This window comes from Microcaecilia unicolor, chromosome 7, assembly GCF_901765095.1.
Source record: "Microcaecilia unicolor chromosome 7, aMicUni1.1, whole genome shotgun sequence".
Lineage (NCBI taxonomy): Eukaryota > Metazoa > Chordata > Amphibia > Gymnophiona > Siphonopidae > Microcaecilia > Microcaecilia unicolor.
The window spans coordinates 260,947,160-260,971,207 of record NC_044037.1 but is presented as its reverse complement, the minus strand read 5'-3'; the positions used below and the strand labels follow the sequence as shown (position 1 = coordinate 260,971,207).

Sequence of the window (24,048 nt, the reverse complement as noted above, 5' to 3'; positions counted from 1 at the left end):
GCACCTAATGTTATGTGCTAATTCCGTGCTGATTTTTCGGTGCAGAAAAGTATTATAACGGAAGCATGGTTCCAAAATGGGACAAAAATGGCAGATTCACATGGAACTACACTTACCCAGTTATAGAATAAGAGGGTGTAACGATGGGAGGGACATGGACTGGCCAAGGGCATTCTATTAAAATGTGCATAGTGCTATAGCATTAGGGAGATCCATGCCCAGTTTGCATGTCAAGATTTACACCAGGGTTCAGTTGGTGTAAATCCTCGCACGCAAAGTTGGGCGTAGATTCCGGTGCCACATGCTATTCTGTAAAGGGCGCCTTTCTATAGACACCCTTTATAGAATGCCGTTTAGCGCTGATTCATTTTCTGTGCCAATTTTGGGGTGCCATATACTGAATTTAGCCCTAAAAATGTATGGGGCAAAATGTATGTGGTAGCTTTTACACCTGCTCTATGGTACATAGAGGTTTATAAAGAGTGCACATTTCAGCCAGAGCTTTACTAGAGGGATTAAGAGAGTCATTCGCTCTAATCCCATGTAGTTTTTGTCTACCTTTAAAATGAAGCCATATTAAAACTGTGGCCTCCCTACTTAATTGTCAGCACTTACACATGTATGTTGTACAATGGGTTAGCTACATACAGAGGTGTCAGCACTTCCACGTAGACAGTGCCAACACCTCCACATTAAAGTTGCCGAGTCTGTGCTGTTCATTTTTTTACTGTTCATCTTTGTTACATATCTGGTCCTGCCCCACATGCCCGCAAATGCATGTGCATTCCTGTATGCAGTGTAGTAAATCTCTGTCGCAATTGAATACATCCCAAGTTGGAAGTCTCAGTTCTGGTTTATATTTATATTTTGATGTCTTTCAATTATTTATCTGCATTTGTTTACCGGTATTAGCATGAATTCAATTCAAACTACTGACTATGGTACACAAAGGATTGAAGTCCACTGCTCGGGATTATATTTCTAATTTACTTATACCATATACTTCACGGTGATCGCGCTTTTTTTTTTTTTTTTTTCTGGAGCAGTTCCTGTTTGTGACTGGTTCCTGTCGGAGCACACATTAGTGTGTGTACACCTTTATAGATACCAGTGGATCAAAAGAACTGATATGTTCCCTGTATAATCTCTTCTATCCGGCAACGATGAATCGTTTAATATGGTGTCACAATGGAATGCTCTTAAGCACCAGTTCTGTAATGACACTTAACCAACGTCCCTAAATTGTGTTAGAATACAAGCACAAACCCGCTTTGATGTGCTAAAAGTTAGCCGTGACCACGTATTCCAGTTCAGTAGCTGGTGTAAGTGGGCATGCCAATCAGTGCATGCAACTGATGTGTTTTCAATGTTGTTTACCAGGCTCATGTGAGTGCCCCCTGGCAGTTACCCACTATACTTCTTAGAATAGTGCCTAGTGAAATCCTGTTCAGAAGGAATGGATCCTAAGGAGCTTAGCTGAGATTAGGTGGCAGAGCCAGTGGCGGGAGGCGGGGATGGTGCTGGGCAGACTTATACGGTCTGTGCCAGAGCCGGTGGTGGGAGGCGGGACTGGTGGTTGGGAGGTGGGGATGGTGCTGGGCAGACTTATACAGTCTGTGCCAGAACCGGTGGTGGGAGGCAGGGATAGTGCTGGGCAGACTTATACGGTCTGTGCCAGAGCCAGTGGTGGAAGGCGGGGCTGGTGGTTGGGAGGCGGGGATAGTGCTGGACAGACTTATACAGTCTGTGCCCTGAAGAGGACAGGTACAAATCAAGGTAAGGTATACACAAAAAGTAGCACATATGAGTTTATCTTGTTGGGCAGACTGGATGGACCGTGCAGGTCTTTTTCTGCCGTCATCTACTATGTTACTATGTTACATCCACCAATTCTCTCTGCTCTTCTTAATTAGCACTCCTACAAGTTCCACCATCTTCATAGTTATGTTTGGATAGAACTCATGAAACCTCATTTGCTTGTGCCGCTGCTAAGCTCTGGAACACCCTCCCGATGGAAATCAAAAATAAACCTTCTTAGACCACCTTCAAAAAGCTTCTAAAAACTTGGCTTTTTAACCAAACATACAATTAAATGAAAACCGCACTGTACTTTAGACTTACACTTTTTAAAATTGTCTCTTCTTTTTCCACCATTCTTTTCTTTTCGGTCCTCTTAGGGCCTTTAATTGTTTTTCTAAAACGCTGCTCTACATTTTTATACGCTCCACAGTATATCAAGCATGTGTAAATAAATACATTTATTTACTACTTTTATTTATTTATTATTTTCTACTGACCATATATTGTTGGATGGTGCCTTTTATTGTAAATTTGGTTAAGTGGGAAAGGGGAAATGGGACTTGATATACTGCCTTTCTGACGTTTTTGTAACTACATTCAAAGCGGTTTACATATATTCAGGTACTTATTTTGTACCAGGGGCAATGGAGGGTTAAGTGACTTGCCCAGAGTCACAAGGAGCTGCAGTGGGAATTGAACTCAGTTCCGCAGGATCAAAGTCCACTGCACTAACCACTAGGCTACTCCTCCATAATTTTTTAATACATTTTAATATAATGTTTTGTTTTAGTTTACTCAATTCCACAGACAAAGCTAGGCAGAAACCAGTAGAGTGGAAATGACCATGCCAATGAACCAAAATGGCAAACAGGAATTCCTTTATTCAAATCGTGGTTATATACATGAAAGCGTAGACCCAGCACGGGCCGTGTTTCAGCTGCAAAGCCTTCCTCAGGAGATGTGCACTTGTACTGCAAAGACTCCTGAGGAAGGCTTTGCAGCTGAAACACAGCCCATGTTGAATCTACGTTATTCATCATGTTTTAAGTAACATTTTTGACTGTTCTAACATTTCTATTGCCCCTGTTGCAGCCCTATTGTTGGGCAAACATGGCCGTGTCAGGCATTGATTTGTGCTAATGTATATGTTGTACTGGTGCAATAAATTGACTATAGACTACCTATCTGATCTGCCAGTTCATTTTCTTGGTGTTTTCACATCGACTTCCTTGTTATTTTTTTGGTCAATTCCGACTTCTACATTCTGTGTAAAATAGGGCTTCACTTTTTTTTTAAAGTCCACTTTATAATTTACTGCAAGAAACTAAACTGTGTTTTTGATTTTGTTAAAAACTAACAATGTTATGGGCATAAAAATGACTGTATAAACATTCTGGCCAATATTCAAAGCAATTTAAGTGGACAGGAGACGTTGTGACCCGCTTAAATCACGATGAGCTGCCCAACTGCTGATATTCAGTGCACTAACTATCACTTCTGACTTCCCATGTTAAAACTGGGCAGGTCAGAGGCGATACAAGGGGTGGCACTGGGGAGGAGCTGGTAGTTTTGCGGGTGCCAGCAATATTCAGTGCCGGGACCTGCATACCTAACCCAGGGGCTGTTTTACAAGGACGCACTGAAAAATGGCCTGTGGTAGTGTAGGTATGTGTTTTGGGCGCGCACAGAATCATTTTTCAGTGCACCTGTAAAAAAATTCCTTTTTAAAAAGTTTTGCCGAAAATGGACGTGCGGCAAAATGAAAATTGCTATGCGTCCATTTTGGGTTTGAGACCTTACCGCCAGCCATTGACCTAGCAGTAAGGTCTCACGTGGTAAACAGGCAGTATTGGTCTGCGCATGTAAAATGCAGATTATTACCTGTGCGCCAGAAAATAAAAATATTTTCCCAATGCGCTTAGTGGACGCACGTCAGAAATGAAATTAGCACAAGGGCCACACGATAGCTGGGTGGTAACTCAAAATTGACGAGCAGTGGGTACGCGTAGACACCTACGCGACTTAGTAAAAGGCCCCTCCAGCCAAGTTAGGACAGCACTGAATATCGGCTGATACCCGCATAACCATTTTGTCTTTTAAAATGCCCACAGCCGTTCTTAACCTCCCAATCCCCATGAATATCTCCCTCAACTCTACTGCAGCCTACCTGATATCCCTGTTGATTAAACTGGGGTCAGTGGGGGGCAGGAGCAAAGCCCACTCCCTCCTGCCCTTTGCGGCTGCCATAGGAAAATGGCTACCACGACCTCTCACAGCAGCCTCGCGGTACTGGCCATTAATTCAAATAATAGCAAATTGGCCATTTTACAGCTGCAGTACAAATGCCCTTAGCATACAGGAGAGACCCACATACGAGTGTACTAAAGCCACTTTTTACTGCAACTTAGTGTAAGAGTCCCATAGTGAGCAAGTAGAAGAGGGGCGTATATACATAATGGGTAGGGCCCCCATGTGTATACACCTCTCTTCTACTTGCTCACTATATAAGTACATAAGTATTGCCACACTGGGACAGACCAAAGGTCCAACAAGCCCAGCATCCTGTTTCCAACAGTGGCCAATCCAAGTCACAAATACCAGGCAAGATCCCGAAAACGTTCAATACATTTTATGCTGCTTATCCCAGAAATAGCAGTGGAGTTTTCCCAAGTCAATTTAATAATGGCCTATAGACGTTTCCTTTAGGAAGCTGTCCAGACCTTTTTAAAATCCTGCTAAGCTATCCGCCTTTACCAAATTCTCTGGCCATGAGTTCCAGAGTTTAATTACACGTTGAGTGAAGAAAAATTTTCTCCAGTTTGTATTAAGTTTACTGCTTTGTAGCTTCATCGCATGCCCCCTAGTTCTAGTATTTTTGGAAAGAGTAATCAAACGATTCACGTCTACCTGTTCCACTCAACTCATTATTTTATTGCCCTCTATCATATCTCCCCTCAGCCGTCTTTTCTCCAAGCTAAAGAGCCCTAGATGCTTCAGCCTTTGCTCATAGGGAAGTCGTTCCATCCCCTTTATCATTTTCATCGCCCTTCTCTGTACCTTTTTTTAATTCCACTATATCTTTTTTGAGATGCGGCCACCAGAATTGAACACAATATTCGAGGTGCGGTCACACCATGGACTGATACAAAGGCATTATAACGTCCTCCCTTGTGTTTTCCATTCCTTTCCTAATAATACCTAACATTCTATTTGCTTTCTTAGCTGCCGCATCACACTGGAGAAAGGGTTTCAACGTATCATCAACAACGACACCAAGATCCCTTTCTTGGTCGGTGACTCCAAACGTGGAACCTTGCATTACGTGGCTATAGTTGAGGTTCCTCTTTCCCACATGCATCACTTTGCACTTGTTCACATTAAACGTCATCTGCCATTTAGATGCCCAGTCTCCCAGTCTCATAAGGTCATCTTGTAATTTTTCACAAACCTCTCGCGATTTAACAAATTTGAATAAATTTGTGTCGTCAGCAAATTTAATTACCTCACTAGTTACTCCCATCTCTAGATCATTTATAAATATGTTAAAAAGCAGCGGTCCCAGCACAGACCCCTGAGGAACCCCACTATCAACACTTCTCCATTGAGAATACTGACCATTTAACCCTACCATTTAACACTATGGGGCTCTTACACAAAGTTGCAGTAAAAAAGTGGCTTTAGTTCATGCCTCAAGTAAGCACATAACTGCCATTCTAGCCTCCCCTCCCCATTCATGCTCAGTTTTTGCGCACGCGTGGGGGGTGGGGGGGCATGGTGGTGGCTCATGGAAAGTGTCGCTGACTGCAAACATTGGGGAGTTTCCGGCTGCTGGAGAACCTCTTCCATTGGTAAGGCTTGGGGATACCTCCAGCCATAGCAACAGTGCCGCAGTCTGAGCAGGGCCCTAAGCCTGGGCCCCACTGGGCTACGCACGGAAAGTACTTTACTGCACAAGTGACAGCAGGTGATAAGTATTGTGCACTAATTGCAATGTGCTGTCCACATCCATCACCCACCCAGGTCCCACCCCTTATCATAGCATGCAGCTAATGTATAATAGTAGTAGTAGTAGTGCATGCTGTCTCGCCAGAATCATAACAACATGCTTTCGTAATGGCGTGCACTGATTCACAGGTTAAATGTTTAACTCACTTTAGTAAAGGGGCCCCTAAATCAATTAAGGTGTGCTTATAAACAAAATGCATGTTAATAAATGAACATCCCTAAAACTGGCATTTAATCAGGACTTGCTTTTATTTTGTACATCCAGCTGATGTCATGGTTCTGTTCCTCTCACACCTTTGCAGAAAACTCTCTGAGTTTATTTGCATAGAAGTTTTGACAGACACACAGAATCCCCTTAGGAAAGCAGAGTTCATTCTGTTTGCTCAACAAGGCTTTGATGTAAATAACCTTTGCTCTGAAAAGATTATTGGATCTTGCAGTGGGTGTGCTTACATTTCCTGCTTAAAACTAAATTGCTGTTCTGAACTTGCTGAAAACAGGGCCAACGTGGAATTCTTTGAAACAATCTCTTTAAAAGGTGTGTGCAATTTTATAATTATAATCCTTTTTTTTATTTTGGCTTATCTAATAACTTCATAGTACAAGAGAGATGCTAAAAAGAACTGTAACTTTAAGCTTAAAATATTGAATAGAGAAAAAATATATTGTTTTCTTTTGTATGCTGTTTTAAGTATTTAGAGTTCAAACATCAAAAGTTTTGGGTATCCTTTTTGACTATTTTGTCATTTGAGCCTCAAATTAGTAGCTTAATGAAAAAAGGTATTTTTTTTTTAAACTTGAGACAGCTAAGATTGATTACATCTCATTTTTATGATAAACACTATGCTCATTTGGTGCAATCTTTTATATTGTCACAGCTGGATTATTGCAGTTTGGTTTACATTGGGTTACCAAAGAAACAAATGGATAATTAATCGCTTTTCCTCAAAAGATGACAAAGCGATGTACATAAAAACTATAATATTAACAGGGAAGAGGAAAAGAACACCAAAATATGACAGGGAAAAAAAAGCACAAAAAAAGAAACAAGTGGCTAGGTGGCAGCTACTGCAAAGTTCTGCTGCTAAAATTATTATTTTTTTTATTAATTAATTTATTTATTTATTAGGATTTATTTACCACCTTTTTGAAGGAATTCACTCAAGGCAGTGTACAGTAAGAATAGATCAAACATCAGCAATAGGCAATTACAACAGAAAAATATTCCATTAACAATACAAAGTATGGCATAGTATACTACTTACAATGTCAACACAATACGTAATAGAACATTTTAATTGATAATGAAGGGTAAAGCAAAGATGGAACATATAGGGCCCCTTTTACTAAGCCATGTAAGCATCTATGCGCGCCCAATGTGTGCCAAAATGGACTTACCGCCCGACTACCATGTGGCTCTTGCAGTAATTTCATTTTTGGCGCACATCCGGAAAATATTTTTTATTTTCTGGCGCGCGTACCGGATGCGCGCCAAGTGGCATCTGGCATACGTAGGTCATTACTGTGCAGATACTTTACCGCTAGGCTGGTAGTAAGGTCTGAGAACCAAAATGGACGTGCAGCAAGGACCCCATAGATAGGTAAGAGACATGATAGGTCTACCTTGTTATTGATTAATCTACGTTAGTTACCAGTGAAAGCTAGAATTATTTATAAGGTTTAATGCCTGGTATGATTTATTTTTTTGCTCTTTCTCTCAATTAACTTTCTAATTTAAGTGTAACAATATTCTCCTTTATCCTTTGGTACAGCACTTACCCCCAGATTTTATAAAAGGTGTGGCAAGTTACGCACATTAAATTGGGTGCACCTCCAATTTATGTATGCACCTTGAGTAATGAGCCAATCAGTAATTGGCAATAATTGGAATTTACATGTGCATTTTTTTAGTCATATTCTAAAGAAAGGTGCACGTAAATTCTAACGAACGTAGTTGAAAAGGGAGCATGGCCATGGGAGGAGTGTGGGTGTTTTGGGGGCATTTCTGAAGTTTACGCACATGATTATAGAATTTGGGGGCACGCTAGGCATGGATATTTACACCAGGTTTTCAGTGGCATAAATGGCTGTGCCTAAATATAGGTGTATTCCCCATCCCTAGGCGCTATTCTGTAAACCACGCTTAACTTTAGGTGCAGTTTATAGAATACCACTATGCACTATTTTTGGACGCCATTTACAGAATTAGGCCCTTAGTGTCTAGAAGAAATCATGATCGATCATATTCCTATTTAGCTGCTTTTTATTGAATTCTATCAGGCTTATTTTCAAAAGAGAAGGGCACCCATCTTTTGACACAAATTGGTAGCTGGGCGTCCTTCTCCCAGGGTTGCTCAAATTGGCATAATCGAAAGTCGATTTTGGGCATCCTCAACTGCTTTCCATCGCGGGGACGACCAAAGGTCATGGGGGCATGTCAGAAGTGTAGCGAAGGTGGGACTGGGGTTGCCTAACACATGGGCACCTCGACCGATAATGGAAAAAAGAAAGGTGTCCCTGACGAGCACTTGGGCAACTTTACTTGGTCCATTTTTTGTTATGACCAAGCCTCAAAAAGGTGCCCAAACTGACCAGATGACCACCAGAGGGAATCATGGATGACCTCCACTTACTCCCTCAGTGGTCACTAACCCTCGCCCACCCTAAAAAAAAAAAAATTAAATATTTTTTGCCAGCCTCTATGTCAGCCTCAACTGTCATACCCTGCTCCATCACAGCACTATGCAGGTCCCTGGAGCAGTTTTAGTGGGTGCAGTGCACTTCATGCAGGCGGACCCAGGCCCATCCTCCCCTACCTGTTACACTTGTGGTGGTAAATGTGAGCCCTTCAAAAACCCCCAGAAACCCACTGTACCCACTTGTAGGTGCCCCCCTTCACCCCTTAGGGTTATGGTAGTGGTGTACAGTTGTGGGGAGTGGGTTTTGGGGGAGTTTGGGGGGCTCAGCACACAAAGTAATGGAGCTATACACCTGGGAACAATTTCTGAAGTCCACTGCAGTGCCCCCTAGGGTGTCCGGTTGGTGTCTTGGCATGTCAGGGGGACCAGTGCACTATGAATACTGGCCATAAATTTCGCGATTTGGGTGTCTCCAGCCATATTATTGAAACGAAAGATGGACGCCCATCTTGTTTCGATAATACGGGTTTGTTTTCTGCCGTCATCTACTATGTTACTATATGTTACTATGTTTGCTGGGACGTCCTGCGAGGATGTCGTCAGTAAAACTTGGGTGCCCCTTTCGATTATGCCCCTCCACGCCATTTGATTTAAGACTTGAAAATTGTCAACTTTAATGTAAACAGGACCCAACTTGGCCAAGTTTTAGAAAAACCTTCATCAGGGGTCACATAGGTTTCCACAATACATTCACAGATTCAAAGCATGTACTGCAATACCTGTGCTTAAAAGAAAAATGAGGTCCGATGTTGAAGGTAAAAGAATGCAGCCATCAATCTGCATAGAAAAAAGCCACCTTTAACTGAGCTTTTTGAATTTGGGCTGGAGACTTGGTGGTTACTGACTTTTGGAATTGGACCAGAGCTTTTTCTTTGCAGATACTGTTGTAGGTGCAATTCTGAACATTCTATCAAAACCATATAGTGAATATTTTTCTGAATTTGTAAACTAGGGATGTGGATGGCCAAAAGGTTTAGGCTCATTTGAAATTTCCTTACGGGCTCCTTTTACAAAGTGGCATTAAGCCCTTAACATATGGTTAAGGCACACTAACAGTCTACCACAAAACATGTTAAAACATTTTACACTATTTGGGGGCTCATTTTTGAAAAAGAAAAACATCCAAAAAGTGTAATAAAGCACCATTTGAATGGGTTTCTTCTCAAAACACCCAAATTTGTATTTTTAAAACCTATTTTGAAGATGTTTATCTATGCATTTCATCTACAATGTGTCCAAATCACAAGGGGGGTATGTCAGGGTCATTTTGAAGGTGACATTAGGGCAGGCTTAGGGCATGCCTAACACTTGGATGTTTTACAGCTATAATGGAACAAAACCAAAAGGTCTAGGGTGAAAACTTCAACAGTTTGGTCTAGACCTGTTTTTAACGAATAAGACACGAAAAGGTGTCCTAAATGACCAGATGACCATAGGAAGGGATCAGGGATAACCCCCCTTACTTCCCCAGTGTCACTGACCCACTGCCACCACCAAAAAATGGGAATAAAAATAGTATTCACCAGCATCTATGACAGCCTCAGATGTTCTAGCCAAGTCCTTTAGAGCAGCAAGCAGGTCCTTAGAGTGGTGTAGTGGGGGATAAGGTTGGGGAGGGAGAATGAACAGAGGGTGTGGTGGAGTGAGAAATCATGCTGTGGATTACAGAGTATGCAGGGGAGTGAAGGACATTCTGTCAGGTTGTCCTCACACATTCCTACAAACTCCCCCAACTATAACCTCAAACGCACAAGTTCCACCCTAAATATATGCCCCACAAACATTGCCCATCCCCACACATTACATACAACCCAAACATTCGGTAGCGGCCATTTATGCCATGTTTTACTTGGCATAAATCCCGATGCCTAAATTAGGTTCAAAGCGTGTATTCTAAAACAACGTGCATAGATTTTTAGAAATACCCATGCTCCGCCCATGGCCTCGCCCCCTTTTCAACCATGCGACAGAATTTACACGCACCACATTACAGAATACACTTAGCAAGTTGTACACATAAATCTTAATGCCAATTAGTGCTAATTGCCTGTTAACATCCAATTGACAGTGTTGATTAGCTAACCAATTAAGTTACGTGTAGTGTTTTAGAATACACTTTGATTTCCATTCAGAAATTAAGGTGCAATATATAGAATCCCAGGGAAAACCCTCTCTGACCCTCTCTGACCTTACCTACTTGCAACTATGAGAACACAAGTGCACATCATGGAATTATAAAGTTTCCTCTTTAAAGTTTGCCGTGCATTCCTAGACTTGATTTTTTTTTTTTTGAAAGTTCACACATCTCTGTTTCTCAACAAAGTTCTGCAATTTCACTTTGCAGATTTAATTTTCAAGACTTGTACAATGATTATGCATGAGTTTTATGTTTGTATATCTGAAATGTGTAATGACTACAAACAAATTTCATGCAAATTCACTCTGGACATCCTGACAGACTTGTGATTTGACACTGCAAAGCAGGATGATGTCCCACGTATGAAGAAATCATATACAGTAAATAAAATAATTACATTTAACCTATTCAAAATATAAAAGATCACAAGCTCCCTAGAAAAAGAAAATGCCTTGTGATATTCAATCCCTTTTGATCTTAATATAAGTAAATAAATAAATAAATATAAATAAATAATGATCACCGGTATTCTGTGGTAGCTATCTGCCACTCTCTTCTGTTTATTTGCTTTGATAAAATTTGAAATTAATCTCATCACTCTCAGTCATGTCTTAGTGCCTGCTGTTTGCTGTTGTTAAGTAAATTCTAATCCTATTATCAGTATCGGCTGACCTACATTGATTCTCCATTTCTTTCAGAGTTCAGTTTAAGGTTCTCTGCCTAGCTTTTAAAGCTCTACACGAAATGAGTCCAGGGTTGTTAGCTCCTAAGATGAAAGTTTTATTTTCCGCCTCCCTCTTTGAGGCCTGAGAATGAGTTTCATTTGGTTCACCTTTCTTCCAAAGAATATAGTCTATTTTGTACTGGAGCCTGAATGTTCACATTTGCTGTTCCATTTCGCTGGAATTTCCCTTCCAAGATTGTAGCATACAAAGGGATTACCTCAAATTTCATAAGGCGTTGAACATTGCTTTATATTTAAAAGCTGTTTCTCAATTTCTTCCGTAGACATTGGAATCATTACTTTTCAGGTAATTGTTGCAAAGAATAATCATTGTGCTATGTCATTTTTGCTTTTCTGTTTTAGATAGTAGTGAGCTACTGTAAAATGGATCCATTATCTTATAATTCACCAGCAGCAATTTTGGAGCAAACAGCCTCCCAGCTTGGATGCAGCCCGGTAGATAAAAAACTTGCTTTCCATTTAGATGAACAAGATGGGTTGAGACACTTTAAAGACTGTTTTCATATTCCAAAAGTCAAGCACCTGCCTTCAGGTAAGGATGTCTGCACATATTACTGCCAGTTGCTAATGTCATACCCTTTTCTTCAGCCTACTACCGTGGTCAAGTTGACCTGCTAATTCCTCTCAACAGATGTATGAAACTGTCAAGATGTATTTCTCAAGTAAATATTTTAGGAAACTGCAAAAAGAAACACTTTTGTCCTTCAGAAGAATTCATTTAGAACTGATTTGAAAATGTGTCAGTATAATATAAAGTTTTTATTTATTCACTTTTTTTGGAGCTTTGCCGATTTTTAGCCTATTCTATAAGACAAATGGAGGGGCATTTTTGAAAGGATGTCCATGTTAGAATAGGAACGCCCATGTCAGAACGTCCCAAATTAATGCCCTTCTCGCATGTATTTTTCAAACAGGAAATACGTTGAGATGGACATCCTTGTGTTGGAGACATCCAGCATGAACAGCCATTTCACCAAGTGAAATGTTTAAATTATGAATGGGAGAAAACAAGGGACATGGATATCTGTAGGGCAGCACAGCCATCCAGGCAACGCAGAAGGGCACCCTAGTGGATAGCACAGTAAACTGTAAACCAGATTCAAACCCACTTTAATTTTAATTTTGTCATTGTGAGCGCTCCATGAACAGAAAAATAACTACTGTACCTCAATGTACCCCACTTCAATAGCCTTCAGGCTTGCAGGTGTCCTATATCTTTAGGTACAGTAAGTATTTTTCTGTTCCTGGAGGGAACCCCAGAAAAAATTACAGTGGAATTTGAGCCAGGGTCCTTTGGTTTACAGTCCACTAGGCTACTCCTCAGATTTGCTTTCTAGTTTGTTAAGAATATCCATAATACCTGAAGCAGTATTCAGACTGCATTCAGAAATGTTGCTTCAGGTTATTGTTTAGTTGTTTTTCTAAATTCACTTAACAGTGGGATTTGGTTGAACCATGTGTAGGAGATGCAGTAGTGAGGGGGGTCTGTTAGCTCAGACCAGAAAGTGACCTCGTTGATTTTGCCTCTGGTGGAGATGAGTTTGTAGGACTTGTGCCTGATTGAGCTTGACATACAGATATCACTGGTGAACTCCTGTTGCAAATGACCAGACCTGGTACTGGCTTCCATTTGAATGAACTAATCAAGCTATTAGGATAGGAAGTCATAAAGTCTAACATATGGCCTTTTTCGTGAGTTGCACCCTCAGAGAATGTAGTTAGTTCGCAGACCTTCAGGAATGATTTGAAGTTGTGGGCATTGGTGTCTGTATCATTTTCCAAGTGTAGCTGTTTAAGATCCTCTCATGATAATGTCATAACAACACTCTTTGGCCACATAGAGCCTGCAAATGGGTGGGAAATGTATTAAATAAACCACATCAACCCAACCAATCATCAAAACACACCTCCTAAACTATCCTATCTAACACCATCTTCTATAATTCCTCATCCATCTTCTGCTTTTTGATTGTATCCAAGATCCTGTCATGACTTTGTCATAACAACACTCTGTAAGCCACATTGAGCCTGCAAATAGGTGGGAAAATGTGGGGTACAAATGCAATAAATAAAATAAAATAAAAAATAAGTCTCCCAGGAAGATAATTCTTGAAAATTGTGCCATGACAGAGGAAGTAATCTCTACAAGTAGGGGTTCTGCCTTGGAGCAAGCTCCCGGAGGATGGTAAATGTGGAGTAGGGCAATTTGATTTGCCTTTTTTGAATCATCACAGAATTTGCATAGCATGTATTCCAGTTCAGAGAAAATCCCAGAACTGCAGTAGCTAAAAATACATGGAAAAAGCTCTTAAAGATCAGAGCAAGTCTGCCTCCTTTTTTTACCCTGTCTTGGAGAGTGAAGAGTACCATAACTGGGTGGATAGATGTGGGGAAGTGTTGGACTATCAACTTCTGTGAGCCTTGTCTCTTAGATAAACAGAAAACCCAGATATGAAGATTCTAGCAGGTCTCTGAGTATGAGAGCTTTGTTTCTTACATATCTGGCGTTGGTATAGATGGCGGGGACAGGAGTGAGTTGAGTCTTGTATTCCAAAGGGGAGAATTAATTGGGTATTTGCAAAAGGTAGTGAGTTTTTCTAGGCCATCAAAAGTTAGCCATTTTGTTCTGGTCTGTAGCCATAGAGGGGCATAATTGAACGAAAACGCCTATCTCCATGGGCGTTTATCTCCGAGAACGGGTCAGTGAAGGGGCGGACCGAACCGTATTTTCGAAAAAAATAGACGCCCATGTTTTATTCAACAATGTGTGAGCTGGGCGTTTTTGATTTTCAGCGATAATAGAAAATGAAAGCGCCCAGCTCAAAAACGAATAAATCCAAGACATTTATTCGTGGGAGGGGCCAGGATTCGTAGTGCACTGGTCCCCCTCACATGCCAGGACACCAACCGGGCACCCTAGGGGGCACTTTTACAAAAACAAATAAAAAGGTCAAAGAGCTCCCAGGTGCATAGCACCCTTCCCTTGTGTGTTGAGCCCCCCAAATCCCCCTCAAAACCCACTGCCCACAAGTCTACACCATTACTATAGCCCTAAGGGGTGAAGGGGGGCACCTACATGTGGGTACAGTGGGTTTGGGGGGGTTGGACGACTAATAAGCATTAAGCAGCACAATTGTAACAGGTAGGGGGGGATGGGCCTGGGTCCACCTGCCTGAAGTCCACTGCACCCCCTAACAACTCCTCCAGTGACCTGCATACTGCTGCCAGGGAGCTGGGTATGACATTTGAGGGTGAAAATGAAAATGTGTGAAACATCATTTTTTGTGGTGGGAGGGGGTTAGTGACCACTGGGGGAGTCAGGGGAGGTCATCCCCGATTCCCTCCAGTGGTCATCTGGTCATTTAGGGCACTTTTTGGGGCCTTATTCGTGAAAAAACAGGGTCCAGGAAAAGTGTCCTAAATTCTAGGTAAAAACGCATACTTTCTTCCCATTATCGGTGAAATGCGCCCATCTTTGTTCGGCAGATAACCACGCCCCAGTTCCGCCTTCGCCACACCTCTGACACGCCCCCATAAACTTTGTCCGCATCCACGACGGAGTGCAGTTGAAAACGCCCAAAAATTGGCTTTCGATTATACCGCTTTATTCGTTTTTGTGAGATAAACGTCCATCTCCCGATTTAGGTCGGAACTTGGGCGTTTTTCTCGTTCGATTATAAGCTGGATAGTGTAACCCTAAGGGGTTAATTTATTTTAATATTGTTTTGTATATAAATAAGTCCTACCTGGGCTTCCCCAGGCTTCGTTGTGGACCGATGGGTGTCCTGGCCTTTCTGGGCTGTTCCGTTGTTGCCCAGACGGTCCGAGCATCTTTGGGCCCGTTCTGGGCCAGTTGCGACGGGCATTGGTGGAGGGGACTCTGCAGCGCTCCAGTGTCAGGAGCGCCGTCAAAACGCATCCAGCCGCGAAGGCACACTGGACGCGAATGACAGAGTTCAGATTGAACCCGGCAGGAAAATGGCCAGCTTTCGGCCTAGCCTGCTGGGAGGGGGAAGGGGGGCAGATTGAGCAGGTGCAAAGTTCGCACATGCTCAGTCTATCCCTGGAGCTCCGGTTAGACGTTGCTGAATCCTGGGGCTCGATTTTAGAGCTGCCCAGCCGGAGTTCCAGGAATTTTTGTGCTTTTTGCGGTCTTTTTGTTTTTGACCCGATTTTTGATGGGGACCTTCGGGACCGGAACCAATGGTGGTCGCCAGCTCAGGGGACTCTAGGGAGTCAAGTAAGGGGTCTGTTGGCCCAAAAATAAATTTGGTTTTATTTTAAATTATGGATTTTGGGACTTATATTAATAGAAATTAAGGGGTTAATGGGATTTTAATTTTTCTTTTTTATTATGGGTTTCTGAGAACTTCTTGAAATTTGCTGAGGGGGGGGGTTAAAATTTTGAAAAAAAGATTTTACGTAGTAGTTTTCCCAGGGGGGCTTAAAAGGGGTCTCTGACGGGGTTTAAAAATAAACCTTCAACAGAGCAGGTGATTAAAGGGTTAATTAAATTTTTGATAAGTGTTTTAATTTATTTTGGTATTTTTTAAAGGGTTTTATTAATGAAAATATATCACGTTCATTAAAAATAGTTAATTTTGAAAAGTAAAACTATAATTCTGTGGGCATTGTAATACATAATTGGTGTGGTGATTTTGGTGTATGATTCACTTTTGTAAATAGTACTTTTCCAATTATATCCTATGGAAAAACTAAAAATCAAAATGGAGAATCAGTTGGGTTTAGACAGGATTCTAACTTTCTGTAGAAAAAAATAAGTTCTAAAGAGCAATTTCTATTGGTCAGGAGACGTCAGGTGTGCAAGCTGAGTCTCCATTGCCTTAGCAACTGCCTGCCTGCCAGTTGCTGAGAGAGGCAGAAAACAGCTGAGCAGAGAGGATGTGTTGTGAGAGTGTTGTGTCAGGGAGAAGGAAGAAGTTTTGGAAGTATTTAAAGAGGAAGTTCTTGTGTCAAACAGTGAAATAATGATACAGTGCTGAGTGTTAACATTCACACTGGTAAAGGATAGCAGTTTTAGAAAGAATTTGTATTGGTTTGATTGATGTGAATGGCAGGGTGAGTGAAGCTGGTGTAAAGAAATTTTAAAGGAGGTTCTACAGGTTGGGGAAGTGAGATGAGGTATGAATGCTAGAATTTGAAAGAAGTGTTAGCAGAGTGCCAGAGTGATGGTTTTCTGCTTTTTCTTGTGCCCATCATAGATCAGGGAAATAAATGTAAAGCAGTAGGCCCGGAAGAAAGGGAATCTTTTAATTAATTTTGTTTTGATTAGTTAAATTGGCCACAGTGTTTTTACCTCTTTATGTCACTTAGTGAGATTCTATGAACAGTGACAGGAAGTTAGGGTTTCTTTCCCAAATTTAATTTGAGTAAGATAGGTTTAGGAGGAAGATTGCAAAGAAAAGGAAGAGGAAGTTGTGGAACACAACCTGAAAAAAAAAACGCTTTGGGCCCCCACACAAGAAAGAATTCTGCTCTACAGTTTGTAACTGGAAAATAATCTCTTCTGCTTCAGTTAAGTACTTGCATGCAAGAAAAAAAAAAGTTAGTATACTCACCTGGACTCTAGCTGGTTTTCCTAAAGTGGATCTTGTGAATAAAAAAAAAAAAAAGAGTATCCCAAAGAATCAAATTCTTATAATATACAAGAAATTTCAAAATAAAACATTTATAAAGAAAATTGACATGTTTCAATGTTTAAAAATATATATATACTTATCTGATAGTTGTTCTTGTTCTGCGGGAGTTGAAGAAACTCTGTTAAGGGGAAACAAATGTTAGTAAATAACTATAAGTACATTTAGACATTTATGTTTAAAAGTTTGTGGAAGAAAATATTGTTGAACTTAAGAAAAGAAAAGAGATATTTATCAAATTATGTAGAAAAAAAATGAAAACTAATTGTTGATACTTGAATCCGATTTTAAAAAGTAAAGAAACATAAAAAGTAACTGAAATTGGTTCAACTTTTCCTCTCGTACTTTGTATGTGAGAGTGGAAGTTGAGTTAAATGTACACCCTTCCTCTGCTCTTGGCAGTGTGGTCTTAGACACTCGGTGCGACTACACACATTAACATCTGGTATTTTGGAACACATTCTTTACGCCGTGAGTTTCGGGGTGGCAGGATTTACAATAGTAGTGTTCTGACGGTATTGTCTAGCATGTCTCTGACATGACAATTAGGGTGTTTCTTAGTACAGGGTTTTCTAGATGGATTAAAGATAACAGGGATAGGATTAGGCACTAAGTTATCTAATAGGTTGACGCCCGACATGCTCAAAAGGGCTAAGCAAATCCAAATGTGAGCCACTTCATGGTGATAGCTTTTGAAACTAGTTTAAGACTGTCAGGTTTTGTAGTGCTCCTTGTCAGTCCTAAATGTGTGCTTAAGCCCTCCTTGGGTTCCTCTTTCCAGCTGCCCTTCTTCTATTGTTAGTCCTGCAGCTATGTGGCTCTCATGGTTACTAACCAGATAATTCTGTTATTCAAGTTGCAGGCTTGGAATTACTGCAGGCCATGGGGAGGGGAGGTGGTGATCTGACTGTTCAGGTATTTGTAAAACAATGGGGCATCTTTGACCTTAAGCACACCTTGGAATGTAGCCAAGATAATGCTAACACATTACTGTTTTAAATCTCCACTAAACTTGAGTCTTGATAATTATTCTTTGATATCTTTATTTAGTTCAAAATGTTGCTTCAGTTTACTGTTTAGTTGTTTTTCTAAATTCACTTAAACAGTCTTATTTAAGTTAAATATTGCTTTTCGTGGTTAAGAATCATGAGTGCAAAATCCTCTCTTCCAACATCCTAATGCCTGCTCCAACCTGGCGTTATTTTTTGCAATAGTAAGGCAGTTTTGTTTCGGGTGCTCTTTTCTGAGCATTGGGGAAGAATACAAAATGATCTAATTCACATGAGCTTGACTACATTTGCATGCTATCTGCAGTAGTAGTCTGGCGTGCTCATTGTTTCCCATGCTAGACCTCTCTGAACATTCTGCGCAGATAAATGCTGGTGCTAGTACGGCGCTGATAGCCTCTAGCATCCGTGTTTACTTTTGAGCATCAGGGTCTGAATTTCCTATCTGATTATCTTTAACCATTTATCCAGTATCTGAACCTTAACACCTTTAGAAACAAAAAGACTTTCACTTTACTCTTAAATATTAAATCCCACTGCTGCTCCTTGTGATCTCAGTGAAGTCATTCAATCCTCCATTCTCTCATGTACAACTAGACTGCTAGCTTCCTGTGACTGGAAAATACCTATTGCTCCTGAATATATCGCTTTGAACTACCAAGGAAGACACGAACTAAATCCAAATCCATTTACTGTAGGTTATCTGGAAATTAATGATGACCACAGTGATAATATTAATGCCATAGTCAGTCTACTAGATCCAATGTTTACAACTGTTTTAATCACACTCCAAACTTCAATACGCATCCTTTCCTGTATAAGTAAAATTGATAATGATACCATATGCTTCAGTGTCTAGTGCTAGTTTCCTTATCACTCTAAGAATGATGTATAAAGTGTTTTAGATCTTTCTGCAATGAGAAGTTAAAGCTTTAAAATGAAGGTGTTAATACATTAAAAAAGTTCTGTTCTTTTAGGAAATTACCCAGGTAGTGTGTTTCCCTTTAAGGTTGATCTGCAGTATGGAACAGACTCATTACTTTAATTTCTTTCTGTTTATGACTTCATGAATAACCAAAGGCAGGCAAAATATTTTATACCATATGCTTGTCCATATTGCTGTAAATTGTCCTTTCTCTCACTTGCTCACACACATGGCATAGTAATTTGTTGTTGTTTTTTTTAAATACCCATAAGTAATATAATATACATCTTACTCCTATAGTATTAAAATAACACTTGTAAAGATTGGATGACATTCTTAAGGAGTTTTATTGGAATCCTGTTACAGTGATTTTGCTGCTACTTTGTCTGTGTTCAAATGGCTTGCTTTGAGCCTGTTGTCAATCATAAGTCTTGCTAGTTTAACTGTCCACATCCTTTTTAACTTTCTAAGCAAGGACATTCTATTTCAGCAATGCTTGATAAACAGGTTGTTAAAATAGAGTTATGTAGTGGTAATAGTGGAAAGGCATGGAGGGACTGGGTAAAAGCTGGATCAGTACATAAGTTGAAGCACGGATAGATAAAAACTGGATCTGCCACTCATCGTATTTAAGGTGAAATTGCTCAGAACCGGGTGGATCCAGAGAATCTGGCAGATCTAGCTTTTTGCCTATTTGCTGCAAATGGATTCATTGCCTGAACATCTTCTCCCCACCCACTTGCCTGTAAACATCCCGGGGAATTATGCAGTTAGGTGTATGCATAATACTGTATATAATTAATTAGCACATGCACAATTGCATAAAATTGCACAATAAATAAAAAAATGCATAATTACATACCTGCCAGGTCTCCCACATTAAGCAGGTGCCAAAAATTCCTACTCAGCAAATTTGTTATGGTGCTGCAACCCCCACCCCCTTCTGTCAGCAGAAGGAGACATATTAATAAAATGCCATGTCCTACTACCACAGGACCAGGGACATGATAAGAGCATGATAAGCCATGCTAGAGGCTGCCATGCGCTAATGCCGAAACTGATTGTTCAGTTTGAATGGACTGTGTCGGCATTGCTGTGCGGCAGCTGTTAGCGCAGCTTAGTAAATGGAGGGGTAAGGTAGAAAAGAAAAAACAATATTATAAGTTTTCAGGAACTGAAACATGTCAGATTGGGAAAAAAATGCATCTTTTTTAAAAGTATTCTACATTTCTAACAGGGAACTAGAGGCTTAATTACATTGCTCTAGGGGTACCTGCGAGATCAGCTCCCACAGAGCTTTGGGCATCGTGCCCAATGGGAAAAGGAATTGGGAGTAAACTATACAGAGGAGGAATGGAAGAGATGGGAAAGAGGCTCGGTACGGATTTCCCCAGCAGTAAATATTCAGGAAAATATCACTAAAATACTATATTGTTGGTATCTTACCCCAGTACAATTACATCACATGTTCAACACAGTGTCCCAGATGTACTGGAATCATTGTGGTCAAAAAGGCACCATGGGGTCACATTTGGTGGGGATGCAGAAAGGTAAGGGCATTTTGGAGGGCTGTCCAGGGAAGGGTGCAACACTGGATAGGAATGGATATACCATGGGATCCTGCAGTGTATATGTTTCATAAACACATTGTGGGACTTAAAGAAGAAGGCAGGATTTTAGCAAATCACTGTTTTTGTGCGGGCAGATTGACAATAGCGCGAGCTTGGAAACAACACAATAGTTCTTCACTGGTTAAGTGGAGAACACTGCTCGGATATTTTGCAAAAAAGAAGTTATTAGCAAAAGAACACAAACAATTGGCTGAATGGGGACGAATTTGGGCTCCTTTGGGTATGAGAGTATAAACAGGATTACTGGTGTAATTTGATCATTGGATATAAGTTTGAAGTGTCTATAGATGGGCAATGTATAGGATGGGGAGGGGGGATATCACTATCAAGTAGGCATGACTTGTTTAATTGCTTTTTTGGAGGGGAGAAAATTATTTTGAAAAATGTGAAGTCCAGAATTGCGACATGTTTAGCAGTGAACTCTGTATACTGTATGTTTGTTTTGTTGGGTATGTTTGGCAACTTTATAATGATATGGTTGTAATTTTACTCTGGTATGCAGAGATTTTTCACATATTAATAAAGACTTCTTGTAAATTAAAAAAAAGTATTCTACATTTCTGTTTCTTGTTTACTGGTGCTGCACCACTTATTGGCAGCAACTTTACAGCTTGGCATCTAGATGCATTGTGTGCTGAGCATTAATTCTATAAGAGCATCTGGGCACCTAGATTCCATTATAGAATACCAGTGTAAATTGGCATCTGTGCACCTGCATTTAGGCATGCCCACTTATGACATGGCAATAGCAAGCGTAAATGTGGCACTATAGTGCAAAACTTACAATATTTTGTAAGTTATGCATGTAAATGGAATCCCTGCCTATTCCCCACCCATACAGATATGGCCATGCATTAAGTTAAGCACTTTCCGTGTAGCTATTTCCTGGGAGAACCCTTACTGCCAGGTAAGCCCGCAGTGCTCAAAAAATAAAATTATTTTTTGAGCGCTGAAAATGGCGTGCGGCACACACCGGCGCTACTGCCAGGCTCCTGCTGTAGCCCATCAGTAGGGCTGATTTGCCGCATACCATTACTGTAGTAGCCCTACGGTGGCTTAGTAAAAGAGCCCCTAAGCGAATTGCATGTCACTTATGGAATGTCTCTTAGTGCCTGTGATGGGGGTTTATAGAACTTTGCCTCTCACCCTTTAAAAAGAAGTCCCTCTCTAACTAACCTGGGCTACCTTAAGAGCACTGATCCCGCCCCAGGAGGAAGTGAGCCAGAAGGGGCGGTGGCAATACCTGGGAGTTAAAAGACGGCCAGGCTGAGGTTGAGGAGGCCCAGGGAAGGAAGAACTGAAGCTCCAGCATACACCTTTACTGAACACTTGTAGCTGCTGTGATCTGGATGAGGTAAGCCAATCTTTTATATGAAGAATTGTGAGCCTTGTTATGAGGTCTGGCTGGATCCAGACCTGGAAATACAAAGAGAGAAAGAGAGAAACTACAAATTGTGTTTGAAGTGTTGCTATCACAGGCCATCAATTGTGTTTTGGGCCTTGTTGGCCACAGGCCCATGCAAAATCTTTTTCCCCTCGGAAGATAGGAGACTTTACCTTTGTTCTAGGCCTGTGAAGGTACAGGCCTCAGCTTTAAGTTAATACAGCACTTATTTCATGATTAAAATCTTGTCCGGCTGTATTATTGACAGGGCCACTCCATAACACCCACCCGGGGTCTTACATGTTTTTTTTTTTATTTTTTTTTTTTATTTGTACCCCGCGCTTTCCCACTCATGGCAGGCTCAATGCGGCTTAGGTACTTATTTGTACCTGGGGCAATGGAGGGTTAAGTGACTTGCCCAGAGTCACAAGGAGCTGCCTGTGCCTGCAGTGGGAATCAAACCCAGTTCCCCAGGACCAAGTCCACCACTCTAACCACTAGGCCACTCCTCCACCCACCCGGGGTCTTACATGTTGTGGCAGTACTTAAGTATTGTCATACTGGGACAGACTGAAGGTCCATCAAGCCCAGCATCCTGTTTCTAACAGTGGCCAATCCAGGTCACAAGTACCTGGCAAGATCCCAAACAGTACAATAGAGAAATAAGCAGTGAATTTCCCCAAGTCATTTTAATACTGGACGGGAGCAGCTTGATTCATTTTGACCTTGGACCTGACCAGGGATATTGGCAGGTACCCCTCACCCCGGATGCCAAGGAGAAGACAGCCCTTTCAACACCCCAGGGTTTGTTCCAGTTCACTGTGTTACTGTTTGGCCTTCACAGAGCTCCAGCTACCTTCTAGCACCTAGTGGACCGCCTCCTTAAACTGCATGGCAGTTACGCGGCTGCCTACTTAGAGGACATTGCCATTTATAGTGAGGAGCGGAGGACACATCTATTCCAAGTAGAGGTAATACTGGATAGCCTATGGACCACTGGACTGACAGCAAATCATAAAAAGTGCTTCTTGGGAGGACAAGAAGTCCAGTACTTAGGTTCTCGGTCAGGCAAGGACAAGTGAGACCCAGATTTGGAAGGTAGAGGCAATCATTCAGGTGCCAGTATCCCAGATAAAAAAGCAAGTATGAGCCTTCCTCGGGGTTGTTGGTTATTACTACAGGTTTACTCCAGGGTTTGCTGAGAAAGTAGATCCGCATACCTGCCTCCTAGAGAAGAAGGCTTCAGAAAAGATACACTGGACCAAAGATCTGGATGTATTTTTTTTGTTACATTTGTACCCTGTGCTTTCCCACTCATGGCAGGCTCAATGTGGCTTATATGGGGCAATGGAGGGTTAAGTGACTTGTCCAGAGGCACAAGGAGCTGCCTGTGCCTGAAGTGGGAATTGAACTCAGTTCCTCAGGACCAAAGTCCACCACTAGGCCACTCTTCCACTCCATTGCTTTCAAAACTCTGAAGAGGGATATTTGCTCAGAGCCCGGTGCTGGTCAGCCCGAACTTCAGCCGACACTTCATTGTGCAGACCGATGTATCAGAGGTTGGACTCCTTTTGGCCCAGGAAGCGGATGGGGAAAACCACCTGGTGGCATACATTAGCCAGAAGCTGTTCCTGAGAGAGAAAATGATGTGGCAATTGAGAAGGAAGCTCTAGCTGTCAAGTGGACTTTTGAAATATTCCAATATTATTTGCTGGGGCGACACTTCCTGCTGGTCACAGACTATCAACTCCTTCAGTGGATGGCTCAAGATAAAGTGTCAAATGCACATGCACTGGTTCCTTAGCCTCCAGCCCTTTATCTGCTGGGTGAAATATCGAGTGGGCCAAGAACATGCTAATGCTGACTTTTTGTCTTAGAAGTTGGACCCTTAAAAAAATCTAAAAGCAGGTCAGATGCATAAACAAAATAATATTTTATTATTATTTTTTACGAAAACAATTTTTTAATTTGTGTGTTATTTGCTCAGCTCCAAGTGCCCCAAACAGAGAGCCACCTACTGTCCCATCATCGCACATATAAAAAAAAGTCCACTGCAAG

At 41.3% G+C, this 24,048-nt stretch overlaps 1 protein-coding gene across 3 annotated transcripts in view; it reads left to right on the top strand.

Annotated features, from left to right (window-relative positions):
- Nucleotides 1-24,048, top strand: part of KYNU (kynureninase) — a 260,595-nt gene that overhangs the window by 44,125 nt on the left and 192,422 nt on the right. For 2 of the 3 annotated variants that reach the window (XM_030209738.1, XM_030209735.1), the window contains exon 2: nucleotides 11,729-11,918. In XM_030209738.1, the coding sequence (XP_030065598.1) occupies nucleotides 11,750-11,918 (169 nt within the window). In that variant the 5' untranslated portion in view covers nucleotides 11,729-11,749. Of the gene's footprint in view, nucleotides 1-6,241; nucleotides 6,344-11,728; nucleotides 11,919-24,048 lie in introns of those variants that run through there. The other variant, XM_030209737.1, reaches the window with a different exon arrangement.